The sequence below is a fragment of the Neophocaena asiaeorientalis genome, unplaced genomic scaffold (assembly GCF_003031525.2).
Source record: "Neophocaena asiaeorientalis asiaeorientalis breed wild unplaced genomic scaffold, Neophocaena_asiaeorientalis_V1.1 scaffold417, whole genome shotgun sequence".
NCBI classification, from domain to species: Eukaryota; Metazoa; Chordata; class Mammalia; order Artiodactyla; family Phocoenidae; genus Neophocaena; species Neophocaena asiaeorientalis.
In genome coordinates, this window is record NW_020175387.1 from 575,708 (window position 1) to 602,814 (window position 27,107).

General features: G+C 46.3%; 1 protein-coding gene and 1 pseudogene across 1 annotated transcript; one reads left to right on the plus strand and one right to left on the minus strand.

Moving 5' to 3' along the window:
• On the minus strand, positions 1 to 26,760 carry SBSPON (somatomedin B and thrombospondin type 1 domain containing). Its single transcript, XM_024765762.1, has 5 exons — positions 26,500 to 26,760; positions 15,635 to 15,829; positions 7,139 to 7,229; positions 5,434 to 5,610; positions 1 to 450 (listed from the first exon to the last, which is right to left on the minus strand). Exons 1-5 carry the CDS (start codon positions 26,711 to 26,713, stop codon positions 333 to 335), a joined length of 795 nt encoding a protein of 264 aa, XP_024621530.1. The 5' UTR covers positions 26,714 to 26,760; the 3' UTR covers positions 1 to 332.
• Positions 871 to 1,821, plus strand: LOC112413711 (heterogeneous nuclear ribonucleoprotein A1-like; annotated as a pseudogene).
• Positions 26,761 to 27,107: the final 347 nt, after the last annotated feature.

A 27,107-nucleotide genomic window follows, 5' to 3' on the forward strand; every position in this document is an offset into this window, starting at 1 on the left:
TGGACCATTAAAATGTAGTAAGTTTAGTGCAAACAGACGAACACTCTGTCCAATGGGCCACCTATTGAATGAGGAGACTCCAGGTGACAGATCGAGGACAGAAAACCACAGGAGACTTTAGGGTGGGTCCTCAACTTAGTAAAAATGAAAATAAAGGCACTGTGTTTCTTGAGAACTGGCCCCCAAATTTCCCTTCTCTGCTTCAGAGTGTGGCAACGACATATATTCAGGAACTTTGGCCAAAGGGTTTTTAAAGAATTATGAAGCGCTGAACATGACTTGCTAGTATTTAGCATGTTTACAAGCACATTTTGAAATACTTATATCACAATCTATATAAAAATAAAACTGTGAACAGCTGGACAGGAACATTGTTCTACTCGCCGAACTCTTTTCCAAGTTCCTTGACATCGAGGATTGCCAATTGCTTGCCAGTGGAGGGTCTGATTTCTGAAATGATATTTTGAAAATGTGAGTTATGCTAAAGCATACCAAAGAAAATTCTAATTTACAGAATTATAAATTGAGGTTTGTTGTTTTTTGGGTTTTATTAGAAAATGATCACACCTTGAGTTTTGAAGTGTATTACAAGTTGAAATTAAAAAAAAAATGATCACAAAACTGAGTTTCCCTTCTTCAGGCTCTGTCACAACAAGTTACCAAGAAATCCCTATTTGAGAACACCCCCTGTTGGGATTGTAGTTTGAGGTTACTGCATTCGTGTCTCTCGCTTGCTCTGAGTATATGAAGCGCTATGTAAGGGAAAATGGCTTTCTGTTTTGTGTACATTTAAATTAGAGGGGTCTGGCCTTTCTGCCTGTGGGCGCCGCCGAGTAAGCATCGTCGACATGTGCCCCCTCCATTGCTGTCATGTCTATATCAGAGTCACCCAAAGAGCCCGAACAGCTGCGGAAGCTCTTCATCGGAGGCTTGAGCTTTGAAATAACCTACTGTGCCATTGTGAGCAGCGGGGAGCGCTCACAGATTGTGTGGTAGTGAGGGATCCAAACACCAGGCGTTCCAGAGGCTTCGGGGTTGTCACGTATGCCACTGTGGAGCAGGTGGATGCGGCCATGAATGCAAGGCCACACGAGGTGGCTGGCAGAGTGGTGGAACCAAAGAGGGCCATCTCAAGAGAAGATTCTCAAAGACCTGGTGCCCACTTCACTGTGAAAAAGATTTTTGTTGGTGGCGTTAAGGAAGACACTGAAGAACGTCACCTAAGAGATTATTTTGAACAGTGTGGGAAAATTGAAGTGATTGAAATCACAACTGACAGAGGCAGTGGCAAAAAGAGAGGCTTTGCTTTCGTAACCTTTGATGACCATGACTCCGTAGACAAGATTGTCATTCAGAAATACCACACTGTGAATGGCCACAACTGTGAAGAAAGGAAAGCCCTATCTAAGTGAGAGATGGCTAGCACCTCATCCAGCCAAAGAAGTAGAAGCTGTTCTGGAAACTTTGGTGGTGGTCTTGGAGGGGGTTTTGGTGGCGATGACAGTTTTGGTCGTGGAGGAAACATCAGTGGCCCAGGTGCCCTTGGTGGCAGCCGCGGTGGTGGGGGATATGGTGGCAGTGGAAATGGCTATAATGGGTTTGGTAACGGTGGAAGCCATTTTGGAGGTGGTGGAAGCTACAATGATTTTGGCAGTTACAACAATCAGTCTTCAAATTTTAGACCCATGAAAGGAGGAAACTTTGGAGGCACAAGTTCTCCCCTATGGTGGTGGAGGCCAATACTTTGCCGAACCATGAAACCAAGGTGGCTATGGCGGTTCCAGCAGCAGCAGGAGCTATGGCAGTGGCAGGAGGTTTTGATTACTGCCAGGAAACAGAGCTTTGCAGGAGAGGAGAGCCAGAGAAGTGACAGGGAAGCTCCAGGCTACAAGAGATTTGTGAACTCAGCCAAGCACAGTGGTGGCAGGGCCTAGCTGCTACAAAGAATACATGTTTTGACGATACTCATGTGTCTGGGCAAAAAACCTCGAGGACCGTATTTATGACTAATTGTATAACAGGTTATTTTAGTTTCTGTTCTGTGGAAAGTGTAAAACATCCCAACGAAGAGTTTTAATGTAGTTTTTTTTTTTTTCTTTTTTGCACCCATGCTGTTGATTGCTAAATGTAATAGTCTAATCATGACGCTTGAATACATGTGTCTTTTTTTAAAAATGTGCTGTGTAAAGTGAATCTCCTCTGAAGCCATTTTGGTAAACTACCCCAACAGTGCGAAGTTAGAATTCCTTCAGGGTGATGCCAGGTTCCCTTAAAATTTATTTACAACCTGCTTTGGTGGAGAAGCTATCGTCTTCCGAAACCTTGGTGTAGTTGAACTGACAGTTACTGTGTTGTGACCTGGAGTTCACCGTGAAGAGGGTCACCCAAGCCAAGCCATGGAGTTTTTTGGTTATTAATATGGCTGTTGGCGCACCCTATGCGATATATCTAAGTTGAATTATGGCACCAGATAAAGTTAGAGATGGGAATGAAGCTAGTGTATCATGCATTATCATGTGTAATCAATAAACGATTTAATACCCTCTTAAAAAAAAAAATAGGGCTTCCCTGGTGGCGCAGTGGTTGAGAGTCCGCCTGCCGATGCAGGGGACGCGGGTTCGTGCCCCGGTCCGGGAGGATCCCACATGCCGCGGAGCGGCTGGGCCCGTGAGCCATGGCCGCGGAGCCTGCGCGTCCGGAGCCTGTGCTCCGCAACGGGAGAGGCCACGGCAGTGAGAGGCCCGCGTACCGCAAAATAAATAAATAAATAAAAATAAATTAGAGGGGTCTGAACCAAACGATCCCTTGAAATCCTTTCCAGCTCTTTGATTCCATAATGAAAAATGGGAGCAGTGAAAAGAAAAAAGCCATATTATTGAAATTATTATTTTTAAAGTCACTGGAATTTCAGCCTGGGTTGAAGGTGCTTTACAGGTACAAATTAAATTATAATATTCATTTAAAGTTAAAATATGGATGAGGTAGTCAGGAAAATATTAAGCCTAAATATTAAGTTTCTATTTCATGTGAATTCCTTACCCACTTTACTGTTCCTACGTGTACTCAGTACAGAGGCTGTTGGGCACAGGAGACTAATAAACGTAAATTCAAGTTATTAAATATTCAAATATACTGTGGGAATAATGATTAACTGGGAAGGTCTGTATTTTTCTTTCAAATCTGTATTTTTCCCAGTTCTGTCTGACATATTTAAAATCATAACCCATGCCCATCACAAATTCTACCCTTCTTTTGGTTATGAATACTGTTATCGGATTTAACTAGTAGATAAGTACAGGACTGGCATGGATTTTTAGGGTGGTAAAATGTTTTCAAGGGTCAATTCTTTTGGACAATCTATAGATTTCTGTAGATTTCTGTGATACGATGATTTACAAGAAATAGATATTTGGTCATTGAAATGACCAAAATATATTTTTCATGTATATTTGGTCTTTGTTCACCGTTCCTGGCTGACAGCTCCCAAAGCCATTGGAATTTCCTAAATGTTGAGAGTGATGCAAATGTCTTGTTTATGTGAATGAGGTGATTTTTGGAAGCACCTGAAGTTGAGAGTTGGTTGCCAGGAGAACTAACCAGGTGGTTAGAGGGTTGGAACTTTCAGTCCCACCTCCCCTCCCCAACCTCCAGGGAGGGGAGAGGAGCCGGAGGTTGAATCCATCAATAACCAATGATTTAATCAATGATGCCTACATAATGAGGGCTCCGTAAAAGCCAAAAGGACAGGGTTCAGAGGGCTTCTAGGCCGGTGAACACGTGGAGATGTGGGGAGAATGACACCCCTTCCCACACCCTGTGCATCTCTCCCATCTGGCTGTTCCTGAGCTATATCCTTTTACAATAAACTGGTCATCTAGTAAGTAAATGTATCTCTGAGTTCTGTGAGGCGCTCTAGCAAATTAATCAAACCTGAGGAGAAGGTCATGGGAATCTCCGATTTATAGCCAGTTGGTCAGAAGCACAGGTAACAGCCTGAGCTTGAGAATGGGATTTGAAGGGGGCTGCGGAAGGGAACGGTCTTGTAGGACTGAGCCCCTCACCTTGTGGAATCTGATGCCATCTCCGGGTAGATAGTGTCAGAACTGAGCTAAACTGTTGGATGCCCAGCTGGTGTCCCACGAATTGCTTCCTGTTGTGCGAGGAGAACCCCCTGCCCCCCACACTGGGAAATAGGGACTCCGAACATCAAAAGAGTTTCTGACCCTGCAGAGCTGGGCACAGGGCTACTATCTCAGTCATGATTTTATGACTACCCCACTGAGCAGTGATCCTGAAATTTTGCGGTGGGTGTGAATCACCTGGGCAGGGTTCGGCAGACTGTGACCCATGGGCCAAATCCAGCCCACCCCCTTGTGTAGTCTATGAGTTAAGAATGATGTTTACTTATGATCCGGCAATTCCACACCTGCGTATATATCCAAACAAAACGAAAACACTAATTCGAAAAGATACACGCACCCCAATGCTCATAGCAGCATTATGTACAATAGCCAAGACATGGAAGCAGCCTAAGTGTTTATCAATGGTTGAAATGGATATGTGGTATATATACTACTACTCAGACATAGAATGAAATTCTGCCATTTACAATAACATGGGTGGGCCTGGAGGGTATTAGGCTTATTGAGATAAGTCAGACAGAGGAAGACAAATACTGTATGTTATCACTTATATGTGGAACCTAAGAAAATAAAACAAACAAGAAACAGCCTCACAGATACAGAGAACAAACTGGTGGTTACCAGGTGGGGAGAGGGAGGGGGAAGGGCAACTAGGGGGAGGGAATTAAGGGGTACAAACTACTGTGTGTAAAATAAATAAGTCACAGGGATATATTGTTCAGCACAGGGAATATCGTCGATATTTTATAATAACTATAAATGGAGTACAATCTGTAAAAATTTTGAATCACTGTGTCATATACCTGAAACTAATATAATATTGTAAATCAACTATACCGCAATGAAAAAAATAGTAATAGAAAAGAATGATTTTTATGTTTTTAAAGAGTTGAAAGAAAATCAAAAGGATATTTCATGATACATGAAAATTATATAAAATTGAAATTTTAGTGTCCATTAATACAGTATTATTAGAGCAAAGACACGCTTATCGGTTTACATAGTGTCTACGGCTACTACTGTGGAGGTCTTCGGTAGTCGCTCGTGAGCTTGGCCTGAACCCCAATGTCCAAATTCACTCACGCATCTCTGATACAGAGCCTCTAAGTCCCAGAGTATGAACTGGGTCCTGGACTCTGGAATTGCCAGATGGAATGTTCTCCTCACTGTTTTGATTCCCCAAATCACGCCTTGATCTGCTACATCCTGGTCCGCTGTTCAAGACATGGAGAGGACAGATCTCCCCAAATGAGTACCAAGACAAATCCTCCAACCCGTTTCCCTCCCTTACCCGTCAGAGTCCAGGCCGTCTCCAGAACATCGAAGGCTTGCAGAGTTCATAGCTGGAGGCTGACAATCCACACACACCGTGTAGCCCTCTCGGAGATACTGCATCCATCGGGTCAGGGGCTGGTTTTCCGTGGCACAGTGGTGAGTCAATGACTCTGTCTTGAACTCCATACAGTATCTAGGGCAAAAAAAAAAAAAAAAAGGAGCAATTTCACTTGCTGTTAATCAGAAATGGCCTAATGCTGGAGAAAGGCTTAGGAAGCCTGGAACTCCCCGAGGACACGGGACAGCCTGGAGAAGGTAGGGCGTTGCATGGTCACAGGTCACAGAACGCCTTGTCAAGTTTCTCATTCGCTGAGCTATGATGTCTGACTGACAACTGAACATTTTTGCTGTTTTTCAGTCCACGGGTGAATTATCTGGTCAACACGAATTTGCAGAAACTTGTTTCATATTCTGTCTAGTCTGACCACGAAATTGTGTCTAAAAGCACATTTCAGCAGGAAAATTGCCCTTGATAACTTTGCTGAGATTTTAATGAATTACAGAAAGTGAACAAGACCTTGCTTGAGCCTGAGAACATGTGAGCCCCAGGACGGCTAGTCCTGGATTTCCAGGCCAGCACTTGTGTTTTTCTGCCCGACAAACATTCCTGGGGCCGTCCCAGTTCTCCCCACCTGGCAGATGAGTTTTGACTTGAAGTCAAGCATCAAAGTTACACTGGGCATCACAGATAAAAGGACATGGGAAGCTGAGACATGTTTTCCTGTAACAGACTAGTGTCACCTTATACTGAGCTGCAGGAAACACTCTATTATGTGACTAGACTCTGAAGGCTCTGGGGGCGCATCCAGACATGGATGAATATTTTAGAGTCTTGTACTTAAAAGCAACACAATTTTGCAATTCTTCAGGGAAACAAAACAATGTGGCATTTTAGGTCCTAACTATGCTAAAATGGGCTAGTTTTTTTTTTAAATCCATACAATTATGAGCTGTAAAAAGTTAGATGGAAAGTGTCTGGAGAATCTGCTTCAAAGAAGATCTTTAATGACGGTAAGTATTATTTATTAGATACCTTAAGGTATTAAGGGAGGAAATTCTCTTGATGTAGCTTCAGTCAATTTCAGACAGCTTAACTCTGACATCTTTTCAATGATATTTTCTCATTAAATTCTCATAGCAACCTACAGGGTAGGAATTAATATTCTCAGTTTACAAGAAGGAAAAACTAAGGAGCAGTGAGAGGTAGTGTGGGGATTAGAACATGCAGTGCGTCTGGCGTCTCTATTCTGACCGCAGAAGGGTGGATTTCTAATGAGGTCAGAGGTTCCTCCCAGCCTGAGCCATTAGGTCTTGATAAAGTCCTCAGAACTCAGGTGGGGGCCACGTTCAAATTCACCAGACGGAGGCGGTGCTGGAGTCCACAGTCCCCTAAGGACTAAAAGATGAGCAGCCTTAGTGGGACTGATAAAATAGTATCACCTCATTTTTATACAGCATGTTTCTTCTTAGGGATCAGACCCCAGAAACAAATCTTTTTTAAACGTAAAACAGGGGAGGGACAAGTACTTCCCAGTTCTGTGATAAAGAGCCACATTTGTCAATGAACAAATAACAGAAGAAAACCCATGTAGCAAGTTACCTTTGTGGGCTGACTTGACCGACCAACCGGAAAAACATAAGTAAAAAAAACATCAAGTTACCCAGCATCCTCTGTGTCTGTGGACCACTGTGGGGAGGCCGCTTGTCTTGTTCGCTGCTTGTTGAACGCAGAGGTAGTTATAAAGGCAGGGACTGGAAAAGGAGAATGACCTTGAACACGTGAAGCCTGAAGTACCCAGAGCGACATTTCCCAAACTTGGTTTCAAACCCGTCTAAAGCCTTCCATCCCTAAATCTATGGGACACCATCAAGGAGTGCAAGGAGGTGAAGTCAGAGTCCCCAGAAATGAATTCCATAAAGCTTTGTGCAGTGTAGCTGGGTAGGAAAGGGAACAGCAGGCTTTTGATAAGCACGCTTGTCTGCAGTGATGACACCGCGTGGAAAGGCAGGAGAGGGGCCAGGAAGCACAGCCCAGCGGGAATAATAAAAAGATGGGCAGGGTCAGGGGAACCAAGGAAAAAAGTAAGGTACTAGAGAAAGGGAGAGGATTTTTTTTTTTTTTTTTTTTTAAGCCCGAGGATTTTTTTTTAATGGAAAGAAGAGACACAGAGAAGAAAAGGGAAAGATAGAAAGAATAAAGGAAAAGGAGAGAGAGAAGGAAGGAAGGAAGGAAGGTAAGAGAGAAAAGAGGGTAAAAGGAGAGAGAAAAAAAAAAAAAGACAACCAGAGAGAGGAAATGAGAAAGGGAAAAAACAAAAGGAGGAAAGGCTCAATGTTCCCAGGTGTTCTGATAACCACAGCCTGGAAGTTTCACCATCAACCATAGAGCCCAGGGTGTGACCACCAGGTGCCGGCCAGCATAGCACTCTCTCCACACCAAACTCAGAGGAGAAAGGTCCTAAAGCATCTCTCCTCGCCCTTCTCCCCGCTCCCACCTCTGACACTCTGGGTGGGAGAAAAGAAAACAGACAGAAATCCTTCCCTCCCACCTCTGCTCTCTTATTTTGTTTGTCTACCTCCTATTTCATCTCTAAGTCTGGGGGGGGGCATCTGTTGCTCTGTGTAGCACCTGGAGATAACCTCTTGATTCCACCCTGCTGTCAATTCAAGAAAGGCAGGGTTTTGTCTTGTTCATCACGGGAGCCCTCACACATTTACATGCTCAGTAAATATGTGTGCGAGGAATGAATGGGTCGATGAAGGAATGAATGAATGGATGAATGAAATTGCCACCAAGGTTCACGGGTCCTACTTCCCTGAGGTCTTCTGTTCCTCTACTGAGCCTTGCAGCTGAGATGGCTCAACCATCCTTCTTAGCTCTCCTTTCAGAAACTGGACCATCCCAGGAAGGGGAGATACCAGCTCAGGTTGACTTCTGCGATGCCCCATCATCAAGAGCACAAGGGCGTGCGGGTACCAGCAGCAAAATAGAGGCTTCAAGCCCGCATGCTCTTCTTGCTAAGCTCCTTCCTGCCACAAGATGGCAGCCTTAATTCTTCTTTAGATTTTCTGAATGAGGAGTCATTTTTCTACGGCATGGGAATATAAAGACAAGTGTAGCCACTTGATCCTAAGCGTTGCAGGCACCGCTTTTGCCCCGTGTGTCTGAGCACCTAATCTCTGGAGTCTGAACGCTACCCACATCTAGTGTAAACTACAGACTCCCAGCCCAGTGGCTCTTCCTCGCTGTGCTAACATGTTTGTTTTCCAAAGAGAACATGTCATTCTTTCTAAATGTGACTGTAGCTTTTGAACTTCCAAAATCCACGGACGGAATCAAAAAGGACAAGTGAATGCATGTACGTTAGGATCCTTCTCTGTTTCTCTTAGACCTAATTATCAGAAACACAAACAGCGATAGGCTTTTCATTTTCTCATGTATTGTTTTCATTTCTGTTCTTCTGACGCATTTATAGGCGTATTCACTAAGTGAGGAATGCGTTTACTGCTACATCCACGTAGCATTATATCAGTCAAACTATAACATTTTCAGGATGTGTTTCTTTAGCGCAAAACATTTATCTGAGCTCCTAATTTGTACTGCAGGTATTATTACAAAAGTTCAAAGGCAATGCACTTAATGTGTAGCTCGGGGGGTTGGGTGGGAAACTTGGTTAGGAAGTAGAGGGCAAGTGTATGACTATAGTTTCTGGTACAAAATCTGAAGAAGAAGTTCTAAGGTAATAAAAATAAAAGCTAACAGTGATGCACCTCTAAGCTTCCAGGCATGATGCTAAGTGTTTTTCATGTGTTAATTCATTTAATTCTCATAACTCCACTCTGAGATAGACCCTATTATTTCCCCATTTCACAGATGAGGAAACTGTGGGCCAGAGAGGTTAAGAAACGTATTCAAGGCTCATGTCTAAATGCGGCAGGCTGCCTCTATTGCAATACAGATGACAAAGTTTCACTCTTTTAAGTTTCAATGTCGCAGCAGATTACCGATGAGTTGCTTAAATTCGGCTGTGTTTTCCCTTTCTGTGCCTGATCACTGCCCTTGATGCGAAGTGAGATTTGAGAGAGGAGAGAGGGAGATGGCAGCCCTGACCCTCGGATTTCCCTCAGGCATGGGGGCGGGGCGGGAAGTGTGGTCCAGGAGGTGGGGGTGGGCGCAGATTAACGCGTGGAGCAGCATGGCTCCTCGTACGTGTGTAGCCTGCTCGTTTACAAAGTGCTTTCACGTCGTATGTTACCGATCTTCACCAAAGCTTTGTCAAGAGGTGTTCTGAGCAGGTTTTCTCATCAGAAGACTGAGGCTCCTTGAGGTTAAGTGAAGGGAAAATAAATAGTAAATGACCAAGCAGGAGCCCCAGTACAGACACTAGCTTCTTTAAGACTTCCTATCCATGCCCAGTGTCAAGCCTCTGTGCTTATGACCCATCAGAGAAGCAAGCCAGTAAACCCTGGACCTTGTCTCCTCCGTTTCCTGCCTCCTCCAGCCTGGGCTTGGTTTGGTGGTACATTCTATCGAGCGGGGGGGGGGGGGGGGGGAAAAATCCCTCTGGCAAGAGTCTAAAGTAAACGATCCAGATCTCCTGGCGAGCTCTGAACCAGCACCACTTTTCAACATCCCCCAGAAATTCAATTTTTCATTACTTAAGAGCAGTAAGTAATTCAGAAATGATTTTTGCCTCCAGCCCCGCTTTTGCCTCTGTGTGGAAGCACGTAAGCAGTGCCCCAGGACAAAGGCTCTCAGTAAACGCCAGCTACCCCTCCTTTCCCCTTCCTGGCAACAATATTCAATGTAATAGATTCTTCGTTAACAGACTATCTGCCAACTTTTCTGGCATCCCATCCACCCACCACTGTTCGCTTTTACAACAACTTCCACTTCTAAAAGCGTGGCACTGCACCTGCTTACTTTGAACATGAAAGTAAATGAAATTTGCTCTGAGAATTTCATAAAGCTCTCTGACACAACGGGGTGCCACAAAAGCAGGCTTAGAACCACTAGTCTGTAGCATACGGTGTAGAAGACGACAGAGTGAAAATTTGACAAATAACACCAGTCTGGAAGTATACGGTTCATGATAATGCACGGCAATCTCGCAAGAGGAAAACGCATATAAACAATTGTCAGGATGGGCAACAAATATATAATATGGGTTTTTGCGTTTGTTTTTATGATAGAAATAGACTCGTGATACACGTTAAATGAAACAGAAAGAATGCAATGGCTACTTGATCATTAATGAGAGTGTCTCAGTGATCATGTTTCATTCACTGGCCTTGCACGGCCTTTATATTTCTACTTAGTTACCAGATTCTGTAACTGTGATTTTAAAATATAATACTACTACTAATATATGAATAGTAATGAATTTACAATATCAATATTAATTTGCAATATAATAATAACTAATGATAACACCTAACAGCAAAACTATCGAGGGGGGGAAAACCCACAGGATTTAGAGCCATGACATCCAGGTTCAAATTCTGGTCCCTTTACAAATGCTGTCATCTCACTGAGCTCCAATGTCTTTATGTGTAAACCAAGATTGATGACACTGTCCTACCTCCATGACAGGCAGAATAATGGCCCCTCCCCAAGATGTCCGTGTCCTAATCCCCAGAAGCTGTGAATATGTTATGTTACAAGGCAAAGAGGAATTCAAGTTGTTACTCGGTTTACCTGAAAATAAGGAGATCATCCTGGATTATCCAGATGGGCTGAATGTAAGCACAAGGGTCCTTCAAAGAGTCAGAGGAAGATGTTACCGTGGAAGAAAGGCACAGAAAGATGCAATGTTTCTGGCTGTGAAGATGGAGGAAGGAGGCCATGGGACAAGGAAGCTTCTGGATGATGGAAAACGCAAAGAAACCGATTCTCTCCCAGAGCCATCAGAAAGGAATTCAGCCTCACCTACACCTTGATTTGAGCCCAGTGAGACCTGTCTGACTTCTGACTATAAAACTCTAAGATAATACATTTGTGTTGTTTAAGTCACTAAGTTTGTGATAATTTGTTACCTCCAGCTTTCTGAAGTATTGACAAAAGGTAATACAACCACACCCTGCGTGTGTTCCTCTAGAACATGTTTTCCTGTGAGTGAATCTCTTCATTTTACTGTCCTTTGCCATTTTGGTAGGCTGAGAATTTCACAGTTTATCAAGTCCTGGTTTCATGAGGATTAAAAATATTATTTCAGTTCTTCCTGAAATAATAAAGATCAGAATGAAAATAAATGAAATAGAGACTAAAAAACGTAGAATATATCAATGAAACTAAGAGCAGGTTCTTTGAAAAGATAAACAAAGTTGACAAATCTTTAGCTAGACTCACCAAGGAAAAAAAGAGGACTCAAATAAATAAAATCAGAAATGAAAAAGGAGAAGTTACAACTAATGCCACAGAAATACAAAGGATCATAAGAGACTATTATGAATAATTATACACCAACAAATTGGACAACCTAGAAGAAATGAATAAATTCCTAGAAATATACAAGACTGAATCACGAAGAAATAGAGAATCTGAACAGACTGATTACTAGTAGGGAAATTGAAACAGTAATAAAAGAATCTCCCAACAGACAGAAGCCCAGGACCAGATGGCTTCACTGGAGAATTCTACAAAACATTCAAAAACACTTAATAACCTTCTCAAACTTTTCCAAAAAATTGAAGAGGAGGAAAACATTCCAAACAAATTTTATGAAGCCTGAATTACCCTGATACCCAAACCAGACAAGGACACTACAAAAAAAGAAAATTACAGTCCAATACCCTTGATGAACATAGATGCAAAAATCCTCAACAAAATATTAACAAACTGAATCCAACTATACATTAAAAGGATCATATAACACAATCAAGTGGGATTTATTCCAGGGATGCAAGGATGGTTACATTGATTTGCAACTCAATCAGTGTGATACATTTACAAAACGAAGGATAAAAATCATATGATCATCTCAAAAGTTGCAGAAAAAGCATTTGACAAAATTCAACATCCATTTATGTTGTTGATGTCAACAAACTGGGAATAGCAGGAAAGTATCTCAACATAATAAAGGCCTTATTGACAAACCTACAGCTAACATACTCAATGGTGAACAGCTGAAAACTTTTCTTCTAAGAGGAGTAAGACAAGGATGGGCGCTCTTGCCACTTTTATTCAACATAGTATTGGAAGTCCTAGCCACAGCAATTAGGTAAGAGAAAAGAAATAAAAGGCATCCAAATTGAAAAGGAAGAAATAAAACTGCTACTATTTGCAAATGACATGATACTATATAGAGAGAACCCTAAAGCCTCCACCAAAGAACGGTTAGAACTAATAAAAGAATTCAGTTTCTCATAGGAACAAACTATGAGAAAGAGAAATTACCAAAACAATCCCATTTACACTTGCATGGAAAAGAATAAAATACCTAGGAATAAATTTAACCGGGAGGTGAAAGACCACTACTTTGAAAACTATAAGACACTGATGAAAGAAAGTGAAGAAAATAAATGCAAGATATGCATTTTCATGCTTCCTGTTCCCTTTCCTGTGACCTGCATCATCCTTCTCTGAAGAGATCCAGGGCTGTGAAGGGGAAGGGGTCTGGGCATCCTGGAGCCACAGTGAAGATTCAGATGTGCTGCAGGAATACGGTCTAGCAGCCAATCCCTATAACTGAACGGTGCAGTTGCTTTTTCTGATAGATCTGCTATAGGCTGTGACAGCCATCCAAAAAATCAATAATGTCCCACAGCGACTTCCTCCCTCAGCCTTTCTGCAGTGTTTCTGCAGAGTGCCTGAGCTGAATGAGAGCTCATTCTGTGACCGTTGTTGTGAGCCCTAAATTATTTCCCTGCGAGCTTAACTCGACTGCCATATCCATGAAGGGCCTCTGCCATGGCCCTGCCACTACCCACTCCACTCCCCAAGAGATCTTTCCAAATCACAGATCTGATCACATTGGCACCTGCAGAAAACACGCCAGAGGTTTTCCACGGCTCTTAAGAGAAAGACCAGAATCCTAAACAGGGACCCCAAGGCCCTGCATCCTGGGGGGTGTCAGCCCAGAAGCCTCCCTCTCTGCTCCCCACACACTGGCCTTCCTTTGGCTTCTCAAATGGGCCTTGTGCCTCCCCCCGTGTTATATAAATCAGCCAAAGATGGGCCCTAGGGGGTTTATTTTCTCACAGCAGGCTGAGACCTGTTAGCCTCAAAAGCTACTGGCACCAAACTCAAAATTTTATACATGCAATTTTTAAAAAAATTTATTTATTTAATTTGTTTATATTTGGCTGCACTGTGTCTTCATCGCTGTGTGGGGGCTTTTTCTAGCTGCGGCGAGCGGAGACTACTCTTGGTTGCAGTGCGTGGGCTTCTCATTGTGGTGGCTTCTCTTGTTGCGGAGCACGGGCTTTAGGCATGCGGGCTTCAGTAGTTGTGGCACGCGGGCTCAATAGTTGTGGCTCGTGGGCTCTAGAGCACAGGCTCAATAGTTGTGCCGCACGGGCTTAGTTGCTACAGGGCATGTGGGATCTTCCCAGACCAGGGCTCGAACCCGTGTCTCCAGCATTGGCAGGCGGATTCTTAACCACTGCGCCACCGGGGAAGCCTCAATTTGTTTTTAAAATAGCCAAACAAGCAGATTTTTAGTCATTTAGGTCCTGCCTGTTTTGCATACCCTGTGAAATTACACCCAACATCTGCCGGCCGTTGATAAGGTAAAGCCTTATGGTTATAAGACCCCAAGCCGTCATGGCACCTGCCCTCTGAAGCCCCCAGAGACTCCAAACCATGCTGCTTGGCTAACATCACCTAGACACACAAGCTCCTGGCAGATTCCTCTCTTCCCCTGCTGTATGGGGGTCGCCATATCATAGCCTCTGGACATCCCCTCTCACGCAACCCTGTAAGGTTGTTGTGTGTTACTGACTCTCGTGGTCATGCGTTTTTCCTAGATCAGTCCCCAGATCGCTCAAACGCCCTACACCTGACTGTCTGCTTCGCCACACTGGTCTCTCTGCCTAGATAGCTCTGCATTTCTCAGCCTCATCTCCACATCCTCAGGGAAGTCGCTCCCCTCCTGGCCTCTGGGGATGCCCTCCTCCACCAAGGCCGGGGGGAATCTGCTTACGACACACACTCACAGCTCCCGACACCTCTCCCTTGTTCAGTACCTGTGGCACCACACTGAAGCTGTAATTTCCTGGGATTAGTTTCCTAGGATTATCTGCTTATCATCTCCCCCTCCCACTAGACTGTGATCTACCTGACAAGCAGACTCCATGTCAACATTTCTCCCCCGTTGTAACTGGCACTCAGCCCAGTGCCTGGCATCAAGTAGACTCTCAATAAATATTTGTGTGTGGAAGGAAAAAAGGGAAAAAATGGCTTAGTGAGGGTCACGCTGACATGGAATTTTCCAGGTTCCTATGAAAAACATGTGATCTTTGCTACCCTGAGAAATCAGTGTTCTGCTCTATCAGATTCAATCCCGATTAACACCCCTGTTTTGGCCTTTTTGTTTATTTCTGTGTGAGTTTCCTGTGGCTCCTGACTCATGATCAAGCCGACTCGTGGTCTCCTTGGCCACGCCACAACCAGAACGATCTTCCCAAATCATAGATCTGATCACATCAGCTCCAATCCAGTCGGCTTGAGAAGAGAGGCAGGTGTTTTAATCATTTTATCATCCTTTCGGAATTTCTATTTTTTCTACTAGTTTCACATGTATGCAAGCATTCGTGATTCAATAGGAATGACCTTGAAAGGTGAAACAGGGTTATCCTTACTGGACACATCCTAGCCTGAGTGAAATATTCTCATCCTACCTGAAGTCCTTTGTGGTCAGCTTGACTCAGTTTGCCCAGAAACCACAGTGCGCGTCCGTTACACCGGGCGCACGCACAGCGGCAAGTGGCCACCGCCGGGTTGTAACTGGGAGGCGGTGGGAGGAGGCCTTTACACAGCTGACGTATAATGCCTTGATCAAGTATTTCCTGAGCTTCCTATCTCCTCTGGGCAGACTGGCCCATCCCATTCCCTGCAGCTCATGGAACTTTCCCGGCCTGGCACATGGCCTTCTATGGGACGAAGGGATGGAAAGTCACCAGAGACCCCGGGGCAGCGGTCAGGGAAAGCGCAGTACCGAAGGCGTGCCCGCAGTCCTGGCCCTGGTGCGTCGCGTACTCCAAGCAGCCGGCTCTCTCCTCCAGGGCCGGGCAGGGCTCGCCGCCGTTCCGGGGCTCCTGCCGTACCGTGCGCCTCCTCACGCGGGCCGTGGGCCTGCACTGGTCTGCACAGCCGCTCCAGGGGCTCCACTCCCCCACGATGCACGGGCGAGCTGAAAAACAGCATGACGGGACGCACACCTGAGCAAACCCAGAGCCTGCCCGGCTGTTCCCGCCAACGCACACAGTCAAGTTCAGCCCGCGTACGCTGCGCCTGGACCCGGCCCTGCATCAGGGGGAACACCCCAAGCTGACATTGATGCCACCCGCCCTGATGGTGAACTGATAAATGGGTATCTCTTAAAGGCAGGCGGATGTTCCAGGATCATGAAGATGGGTCTGAGCCAGGACACACCCGAGTAAAAGAGACAGATGTCTTCAGGGTACTTCCTCTTACTCCCTGGGCTTAGATCAGGTCTTTGCTCTTGTTTTCCTTTGAGTGTAACTTTATCCTCCTCTGGCCAGAACATTTTTATGGTAACAGTAATACACATTCATTGTAGAAAACATAAAGGAAAAAAAATATATAAAAAAGAAAAGGTATTTCTCCCACCACTTACCCAGGTCAATTCTTGTTTTTTTGGGTTTTTTTGCGGTAAACGGGCCTCTCACCGCCGCGGCCTCTCCCGCCGCGGAGCACAGGCTCCAGACGCTCAGGCCCAGCGGCCATGGCTCACGGGCCCAGCCACTCCGCGGCATGTGGGATCCTCCCGGACCGGGCACGAACCCGTGTCTCGAGCATCAGCAGGCGGACTTTCAACCACTGCGCCACCAGGGAAGCCCAATTCTTATCAGGAAATGTGCCTCCATAAAACATGACTTAGGCCGCACGAAGGACCCCTACCCATTAGGTTTCTCCTGGGTGCTCTAGTCTCATCCTCCATGGCTCAGAGGCTCATACACTGTAAGAGGCGAAGTTTAGAGACCAGCAACCAGGGCCCACAGAGGGTAAGAATACCCAGGGTCAGGCATGAAGAGGCAGAGTCAGGGTGAGAATCTGGCTCTCAGTGCTCTGTCCAAGACTGTAAAATCAGTGTGGCTGCACATTTAACTTTTTCACTTAAAATCCCAAAAGGAGTCTTTTAAAAGGACTGTAATGAGTTTTTAAATTGAATTACTTGAGGACTTGAAATTGGATATAAGAAAAGGACAAGGAGACAGAAGATGTACCCTGAACCGGATGCCAAAACTCTCTTTCCCACAAAATGTGACCCACTTTTCCCAAACACCCTCATACTTTCAAGTTTCCAGAGTCTTCACCACGAAAACACCTGAACTTCTTTGAAATCTGATTGGACTTCCAACAGTTTGTACCTGAAAAAACTCATTTTGCCTCTCAGCAAACTCTAGTTTAGGGTTCATGGCGTTTGGAAGCTGTATCCTTTGGTAGCACATAACTACACCTGACATGAAAAGGGTCACATACAACATAAAACTCGGTCAGTGATCCAAAAATTTCAGACTGCTTTAAAAGATGCTTTTACTAATCATCTAAAAACTCATAGGCATCACATGTCAGCTACCTAACGAAGCAAGAACGAGCCACGTAAGAGTTGGTTCCCAGTATCTGCCACGCACACATCCTTTGGAAAATCAATAACAGGTCACTTCCTGCTCTTCATCTCTTGTTGACCTTCCCATTTTATTTTCACAGTCCCCTGATTTAATTGGCCCATAGAACCAGAAGGCATTTAAAGAGGCTGCCAGATTAGGAGCTGGTTGAGAAAGACACCTTCTGTCCTTAATTCCTTTAATAACTCTTTCTCCCCCAAATCTCTTCATCCCTGAGTCCAGCTAGTCCTGCCCTGATATGTTGGACTTGAACTACACTTAATAATACACTTAGGGCTTCCCTGGTGGCGCAGTGGTTGAGAGTCTGCCTGCCGATGCAGGGGACACGGTTCGTGCCCCGGTCCGGGAAGACCCCACATGCCACGGAGCGGCTGGGCCCGTGAGCCATGGCCGCTGAGCCTGCGCGTCCGGAGCCTGTGCTCCACAACGGGAGAGGCCACGACAGTGAGAGGCCCGCGTACCGCCAAAAAAAAAAAAAAAAAAAAAAAATACACTTAATTCAAAGATTAAACATTTAGACATCACTATAAAATATAACTTTGTGGGATTTCCCAGGTGGTCCAATGGTTAGGACTCCATGCTTCCACTGCAGGGAGCACAGGTTTGATACCTGGTTGGGGAACTAAGATTCCACATGCCGTGTGGCACAGCCAAAAAGAAAAGTTATAGCCTAAGTAGGGAGCACTTTATTTAAATATTTATTTATTTATTTTTGGCTGCATCAGGTCTTAGTTGCAGCGCGTGGGCTTAGTGGCATCCCCTGCATTGTAGGGCTGATCCTTAACCCCTGGACTACCAGGGAAGTCCTGGGAGCACTTTAAAAAAAATACAACTTTGCCATGGCTTTAACTCAGAACTTAGTAATACGGCCTTGGGTTACACCCTATCCCTATGGTAAAAGTTGACATGGGGGGATGAATTTAGTCTCTCAGTATTTCTTCAATATTTGTGTCTCATGTCTCATAGATGTTTATTTTATTTGGTTTGACCAATAGGCAACATCCTCACATCACAGAATCATTGAATCAACTGTTGTTCCTATGGGTTAAGGTTTGTCCTTGGCAAAATACTATGCCCTGTCTTTCCAAGTCATGACTTTAACAGCCTCATAAAGAGAATCAGAAAGTTCTGGGGCCCTGAACAATCACATCTCGGGGACTTTACTGTCAGAGAAAGTGAAAAAAGTTCACATAGACTTTCACCAGTGGAAAGGGGTTCCACAAAATATTTTGAGCTGGAAGATGAGTCTGAAGCATTTATTCCTATTCTGCACGAAAAATTCTATTATTAACTTGTGAACTTTTGATTATTTGGATTACAGTTTGTCACAGGTGATCTTTTGTCACGGAGCTTGGGAGAAGTACAGAAACTTCTGACAGATTTATTACCACAAGTCATATATCTCAACTGCATGACACAGATTTCCTTTTGAACTCTTCCATTAGTGTTCCTGTTCCCTTCCCACTAAAGCTTACCTAACTCACATCTATACTTAGCATATCAAAATATTCTGTCTTCAAATCTGACTTTCTCATCCTTCTTGTTTCCCTGGCTGTCACTGGGGGCTGGCAGACTGTTATCCAGTGAGCGCAATCATCTCCTGACTCCAAGTCTGCCCCAGCTTCCCTGTGTCTTAATACTTGGGATTTGATGACACCCTCCCACCCCTTTGAGCAGAAAGAAGCCCAGATTTTTTTTTTTTAACATCTTTATTGGGGTATAATTGCTTTACAATGGTGTGCTAGTTTCTGCTTTATAACAAAGTGAATCAGTTATACATACACACATGTTCCCATATCTCTTCCCTCTTGCGTCTCCCTCCCTCCCACCCTCCCTATCCCATCCCTCCAGGCGGTCACAAAGCACCGAGCTGATCTCCCTGTGCTATGCGGCTGAAGAAGCCCAGATTTAATGCGTGCCTGGAAGAGCCGCCAAAGCTCCTTTTTCTCCTTTGTTTCAAATCAACATAACATTCAGGTTGAGTTTCCCCAGAAGCAGACCCTGAGACATGGATCTGAATGCAGGCAATTTATTTGGGGAGGTGATCCCAGGAAATATAATAAGGGAATGGGGAACAGAGACAGAGAAGACATAGAAGAGAGTAGAGGTAGGAAGTAGACTCCTAAGCTTCTACTTTGGGTCCACTGGGCACCTCTGGCTCTGGGCTCACTGGGCAGTGAGACAGTGGGTAGACCAGAGCGCAAGGAATCATCAAGCCCTTCATGATGTACCAGCTAGTACCCCTTCCTCTGGAGCTTTCTGTTTATCAGACGTCCCCTCTACGGCCACGAGGAGAACAGCCAAGAGCAGAAGAGTAAGTTATACAGTTCAATAACGAATCCGCACACAAGAGTAGGGTACATTTTCCCATGTCCTAACAAGGATATCTAGTCATATCCAAGTACAATTACCTTAAAAGATGTACCGCTAATCTTTTTTTTTTCTTTTTTAATGATTTTTTAACCTCCTTCCATGGCTTTGCCATTGAATTTGGACTAAACTCCAACCTCCCTGCATGGCCCACAAAGTCCTGGGCGACCTACCTGTGCCTGCCCGTTGCTCCTACCCGGAGGCACCCCCAGTGCCCCCTCTGCCCCGGGCTGCACCCACTCTGGCCTCTTCACCCATCTGCCACACCCACCCAGGCTCTTTCACACTCTGGGACCTTTGTCTGTATTTTCCCTCTGCTGGAATGTTCCTCCCACGCTGGGCATGGCTGGGTTCGGCTCATCCTTGAGGTCCAGCTGAATTATTTTATTTTCAGGGAGTCCTTTCCTGGCCAGCTCATCTAATTAGACACACACAAACACACACACACACCCCACAAAATTATTTCCTCTCAGAGCTCTGTGCTCCTTGCCTTCTAACATCTCCATAATTCAAATTACATAGTTATTTACTTTGTTTATTGCCGAGTTTTTTATTTCGTGCCTAGCACTTGGCACATGGCAGGTGTTCAGTAAATATTTGTCTAATCTGTGAGTCAGTGAATGAATGAAATGGCACTGGGTGAGTTGCTCTTCCTTTCTAAATTAAATTCTACATCCAAACAGACTCTGGAAGTAAGAAACCAAAGCACTGTCAGAGGCTCTAGGGTGGGAAGGAAAGCCGGTAGAAGGAAAGGGACAAAGTCAGAAACTCCCAGAGCCAGACACAGAAGACATTCCTCAACCGGGCGAGAGCTGTCTGGGCTCTCCTGGCGATGGTGGCCCCACAGGGTGTCCACTGGAAGGAACACTGCTTTCCATGCCTTAAGGTCAGGTAGAGCCCAGCTTCTCCTGGCGGCCACACCCTGTCAAGGCCTTCTTAATCCATGTATAGCCCCTGCCAGTACCACCTCTTGAAAGTGACAAGCTCTTTTAATATTAACATCTATGGCGTGAAGTGGTATTTCCTTTTATTTGAGTCCAATTTCCCTCACTTGAGAATTTCAGAATATGGTGGAAAAAAATCTGTGTTTATCTTATCTGTTCCACTGGTGGACTTACTGTTTCAGTAGACCTCCTTTTATCTTATCTGTTCCACTTGTGGACTTACTGTTTCAGTAGACCCCCTTTTATCTTATCTGTTCCACTGGTGGACTTACTGTTTCAGTAGACCCCCTTCCCTGCAGCCTTTGGACACATCTCTCTATAGACGTTTCCCCTCTCAGAATTACCGCTGGACTTTCCCCATACCCATTCACAGCCCGGTGAGTGGTGGCAGCTAGACACACTATCCTCAGTCTGCAGGTACCATAGGGTAATTTTTAAAAAAACTTTTGTTTTCTAATGCCTTTCTTGATGATGCCAAACACACACACACACACACACACACACACACACACACACACACACACGGCAGCAAACTGAGCTGAAAGCCAGGCTCCTTCACTTCCTAAGTATAGTCTGGATTATTTCTTCTTAATGTAAGGCCTTGCTTATCTTCGTGTAGCCTCACCTTGGTTAATCACAGGCACTCAAGCCTTCCTCTTTGCAATCTGGCCCTGCCGGCCTGGCTCTTTGCCACCTAAAAGTTGAAGGCCACCCACGATCAAGCGCTTTCTCCCTCACATTGTTAAGTTCTAATCAGGTCTAGTCGTTATCATTCCTAAGGAAATATTCTTTTCACACTTTACCCACAGCAGTACCATTGATGCATAACTTGTTTCTCGACAATCTACGGAGGAAAAATAAAACCGTCCCTTTATACACACACACACACACGCACACACACATCTCATGGTGACACAGTTTTAACTGTATGTCATCTGCCTTTTTCCCTCTCCTTATGTATGTGTACCCTTTCCCAGGAACCCTGTCACAACTTCTCTGAAAGACGAATGAGAGCATAAATATTGCCCAAGTGCCTATGGACCCCCTCAAAAAGCACCAATAAAATGATCAAGTATTTGTTTCCTCTTGCAGAAACTTATGTTATCTGGCCCCTGGTAGGTTGTTTCGTTTTTTTTTTCTTTTGAGACATTAACTGGACAAGTTTATGAAATGGTAACAAGATAGTGACATGAACTGTCACCTTAGAAAAACAGAATTTTAGACCCCATGCAAGCCTGGGGGAAAAAAGGGAATCAAAATAAAAAAGATAATGATGCTTTTTCTGGGTAGTAAGTTTCCAGGTAAATTCTTTTGTGCATTTCTACACTTTCTGCAACAAACATATATTTTATGATCAGGAAGGAAATTTTTTTTTTCTTTGGCCGTGCCGGGTGGCTTGCAGGATCTCAGCTCTCCAACCAGGGATTGATCCCACGCCCTCCGCAGTGAAAGCGCAGAGTCCTAACCACTGGACCACCAGGGAATTCCCAGAAAATGTTATTTTTAAAAAGGACATGTGGATATGCCTCAGATGGCGCTGCCCTCTGAAGTCACAGTTAACATCCTCCAGGTGGAAACCAGTGGTCATATTTTTTTGGACAAATGTTTGTAAACAACACTGCGATAGCTCTTAGGGGATTGCAAAGAGGAGTGGGACACATTTTTTCACCCTTGAGGGGCATAGCTGATGGAGAAAGAAGACTCACTCACTTTACCAGTATTTATATGGAGCCTACCCGCAAAGTCCACAGCTTCTCATAAAGGCTAGTTTCTCCGAGGCAGTGAAAATGTAATGTTTAAACGTGTGGGCTCTGGACCCAGAGCTCCTGGGTTCAAATCTCACTTCATCACTTATTAGCTGTGTGACTTTGGACACACTATTTGACCTTTCTGTGCTCTGGTTGCCTCGTCCATAAAGTGAGATCAAAATGAAGAATACTTGGGTGGGTTGTGAGACCTAAGGAAACTGAGAGCTGGGAGGTACCTGGAGAGCACGGCCAGTTGGTTTCTTGGATTCCCCATAAATCTAGGAGAAGACACTGGGCTATAGAGGTGACTCAATTTTTGTCCTGCTCCACTTGGGTTAATGATTACTCTGTCCTTAAGTTGCTCATCCAAGATCCAATGCAACCTACTGTTTCTACGGTCTTAGAATGCAGACTCCACGAACCCATCTGATGAGTTAGAGACTGTGTTATGAGCCTGATAAGCAAGCCTTCCAGGAAGTTCTTCAGGGCAGGGTAACTCAGACCTGTTCCCTCCTCAGTCTCTCCCCATCCCTGATCAGGCTCAGCCAGTGGAGAATTCTCTATCCTTTATCCTCTGGGGGGTGGGGGGTGGTTATGAAGGTACGTTATTGGTGTTGAAACCCATACCATCAACATAATTAGATTTTTCTGAGATGATTAATTTCAGAATTGACTTTTTTGGGCAGTTTAGTAATTCTTCAGATTCAACTTATTTTTGTATTTTACTGAGTAAAAAAATAACTTTCAGACTTCCCTGGCGGCGCGGTGGTTAAGAATCCACCTGCCAATGCGAGGGACACAGGTTTGAGCCTTGGTCCGGGAAGATCCCACATGCCGCGGAGCAACTAAGCCCGTGCGCCACAACTACTGAGCCTGCGCTCTAGAGCCTGCGAGCCACAACTACTGAGCCCGCGTGCCACAACTACTGAAGCCCATGTGCCTAGAGCCCGCGCTCTGCAACAAGAGAAGCTGCCGGCGATGAGAAGCCCGCGCACCACAACGAAGACCCAGTGCAGCCAAAAATAAATAAATTTTAAAAAACAACAACTTTCTATTTAGGAAAAAAAAAAGTTCCAGTACGGTCATCTCTTAGCCACACCAAAAAATAATGTGTTTCTCAAGATGAAAAAATCAGAAGCGCTAGAAGTAAGTTCCACTGACACAGTTACATTTTTCATTCACGTTTAATGTCATTTCAGTCAAAACTGCTTCGGGCAGCATCAATAGTTAACCTAACATTAGGTAAGAAGGAAGTGGATTCTAAGAGGCCAAATGGCTCTATGTACGTAGAGTAACTGGAGGCTCTGCGCCGCTGCACCTTATCTGGTATGATCAATTACAGCTGTGAGTTGCCACAAACAGATGAGGCGGATGGCAACTTGAAAGCAGGCAGCGTGGGTTCAGATCTCACTCTGCTGCCCACCTGTGGTAACGCTGTGACAGGAGAGCCTTCTGAAAGCCCCAGCTCCTGCGGCTGGAAAACGTTAATAATGCAGGCCCACCTCCCCTTTCCCCAGATCCCCAAGTCAGCACAGTTGTGATGCTGGTCCAGGGCTGAGGAGACCCAGCGTCTCGGCTGTGTCCTGCCCCGCACTCTCGCCCTCAGCTCTGAGGACAGAGCAGGCTTGGGCTCGCCAAGTGGGCCACCTTCCAATTGTCTCTATTTTCTTACTGCCTTGCCGCAAAACTCCAGGCACAGAGAATCTACCAACGAGGCGCCTTTTCCATCCCAAGTCTGCTTTCTGCCTAGACCTGCAAGAGCCTCTCTTAACTTCCTGGGGAAGGGCATTTAAGGCTCCTGAAAATGCTCCTTTAAAACTCCTAGCAGGGGGGCTTCCCTGGTGGGGCAGTGGTTGAGGGTCCGCCTGCCGATGCAGGGGACACGGGTTCGTGCCCCGGTCCGGGAAGATCCCACATGCCGCGGAGCGGCTGGGCCCGTGAGCCATGGCCGCTGAGCCTGCGTGTCCGGAGCCTGTGCTCCGCAACGGGAGAGGCCACAACAGTGAGAGGCCCACAAACCGCAAAAAAAAAAAAAAATCCTAGCAGGCACCATTTCCTTTTCTGGCTTGGGCTTCTTTGCCCACAGCTCACAGCCTCCTCCTAGCCACAAAGGTCCTGGTATTTCTTTCTGAGTTCCCGCGGAGATGGTAAGGTCTTCTCTCTTCTGCCATTACTTCCCCAATAAATCCTCAGTCCGAAATGACAGGCTCTTTGTTTTAATATCTCTGGACTGAAAATGAGGGTTTAATTTTTGACCAAATAGAGACTTGGAGGATTCTGCAACTCCTCATAGCGCTGGAAAAAGCCAGTTTTCCTCCTGACGCTCGCCTGTCTAGCGGCCTTCACTGTCTGTCTTGCTCCCCAGGTGAGCCTCAGGGCCTAGCCTAGCGCTGTCACAAAACGCTGACGCCCACAGGGAACACTGAACAGTCATGAGATGCTTTCCTATTAGAACCCCCCTTCCCCTTCTAGAGGCGTCTCCCTCATTCTCTGGGACCAGGCTTCCTCTGGGAAGTCTTCCTTGAATTCCTCTGGTCTTCTGAGTTTTTCCTCTCTGGCTTCCCGGATCCATTATTTTGGCACTTAGCATATTGCAAATGGTTTTGTGTGTGTTTCCCTGCTCCACTCTGAACTTCCAGGGGGCAGAGATTGTGTCTTCATTGTTTTTGTATTGCTGTGCTTACCACAGACTGGGGCCCATTATCTGAACTGCAGGAATTCTGTATTTACCTTTAAAATGTAGGCAGATCCCTTGAGAGAAAAGATTAGTGAGAGAGGCTGCCATGGTGGAAAGGTTTGAGTGATCCAGGTAACTGAGGCAAACAGGAGTTTAGAGAGGATTCTGTGGGGAGGGAACAGGGGACTCCTGGACCAAGGGTACTACATTCCCTAAGTAACTGACTCTTCACCTTACTTTAGTAGTAAAGTATCCTGGCCTTGGAGCAGAAGAGGGAAAGAAGCTTATCAAAAAGATCAATATTCTCAGGTAAATCATTAGCTTTCAATCAAGATTTTAAAAATCTTAATGTTTTTCAACTGTGTTCTTTCGGCAGCAGGCCTGGGTGACCGTCCTGCGGTGGGCTGGTGGCCTCTCCCGGCAGAAAAGAGGCAGAAGGGCTGCTAGACTCCACCAGGCATCCGGTTTGCAGGGAAATGACACAGCCCTGCAGGTTACCAGGAAGAGGCTGAAGGTCCCACAACGCTGGGCTCCTCGAGGTCAAACCCTAATGTATGTGTGGCTTTTGGGGTGATGTGATTATCAGGGATGAGGGCTACTTTTATTTCCAGAGCTGGCTTTTCTCAGGTACGCCTTGTTTCTCAGGACTGTACTCACCATGTCTTCCTTTACCTTTTAATTTAATTAAATCAGCATTTGTTGTGCCTATACCAGGGGCTGTGATATTGTGGGAGATTTAAAGATGAAAAAGATTGACCCTAAAGGAAAACCGGCAAGATTAAAACATACTAGGAACTTTGAGATAAAAATCTTTATCATGCTATATGGATAAAATTGAATTCAACGAATATATGGAACACCTCCTAGGAGGAAGGGGCTGTGCTACACGCTGGAGTGCCGGTGAGGACAACTGTGGTCCTCCAGGAACTTGTTCTTCAGAAGAAAGTACCCTCCCAGGACAAGACCTTGGCGCCAAGTGGGATAATTACACGTCCCCCCCCACCCCCATCACCCCTTTCCAGGGTTAACAGATTGCACGCGGCGGAACCAGCACAGGGGCGTGCCTCTGGGACCTGTCAGCGCCATCTCTCCAGGTGGGAGGTGGCCCTACCAAGCCGCAGCTCCCAGGCGGAGGGATTTATTCGGCCGAGGTGGCCAGCGCCCTTCCAGACAACAGGGCTCCAGCCCCTTCCACCCAGGCTCTGGTGGGAAGGGGGGCATTGGAGCCGTAGGTCTAGATGGAGAGGACGGGGAGACCCCGAGATGGAGGGGGCTGGGGACCCTAGGATGGAGAGTCTGGGGTGCACCTAGAGAGGGGGGTGCTGGAGGACCCTGGATGGAGGCATTCGGGGTGGGCCGGGATAGACGGCACCGGGACATCTGGCTGTCGGGCTGCGGTCCCTGGCGTGGGACCCTGTGCCCCTCCGCTGCGGGCGAACGGCCGGTTGCCCACCCTCGGGCCCGCCACCTACCTGGGCAAGCCCTGGCGTAGTCGAAGCAGCAGTCCCCGGTGAGGCTGCAGGCTTGGTCGCAGAAGCACGTCCCGTAGACCCTGTCCTGCCTCCAGCCGTGGGCGAAGCAGGCGGGGTCCCGGCCGGGGCAGCAGCGCCCCGCGTCGGCGCAACCGGCCAGGGTCCCGGGCCACAGCCGCGCCAGCGCGCACAGCGCCATCCACAGGGTCCTCATGGCACGCGCTCCGCACACCTTCGGGGCGAGCGCTGGGCTTCTCGGAGAGCGCCGGCCCCGGAGCAGCCCGGCCTGGCCCAGCCCCGCGCCGGCCCCCGCCCTTCCCGCCGCCCCTCCCCAGCCCTGGCGGCGCGCCCGTCCTGAGCCGGGCGGGGAGGGCGCCTCACCCCAGGGCGCCCGCGATCGACGCTCCGGGCCCCGGCCCCCTCCCCGCGGCGAGACCCGCCAGGAGGCAGCGGAAGAGCAGGTGCTCTGGGATCCCAGCGGCCCAGCGAGGTGCCGGGCCCCCAGCAGCCCCGTCAGGGCGGCCACCACATCTCCTGGTTCCCAACTCTGCTTCCTGACGTCTGCGGACACGTTAGCCCACGGGGCACTTTGACTCCAAGGCCAAGAG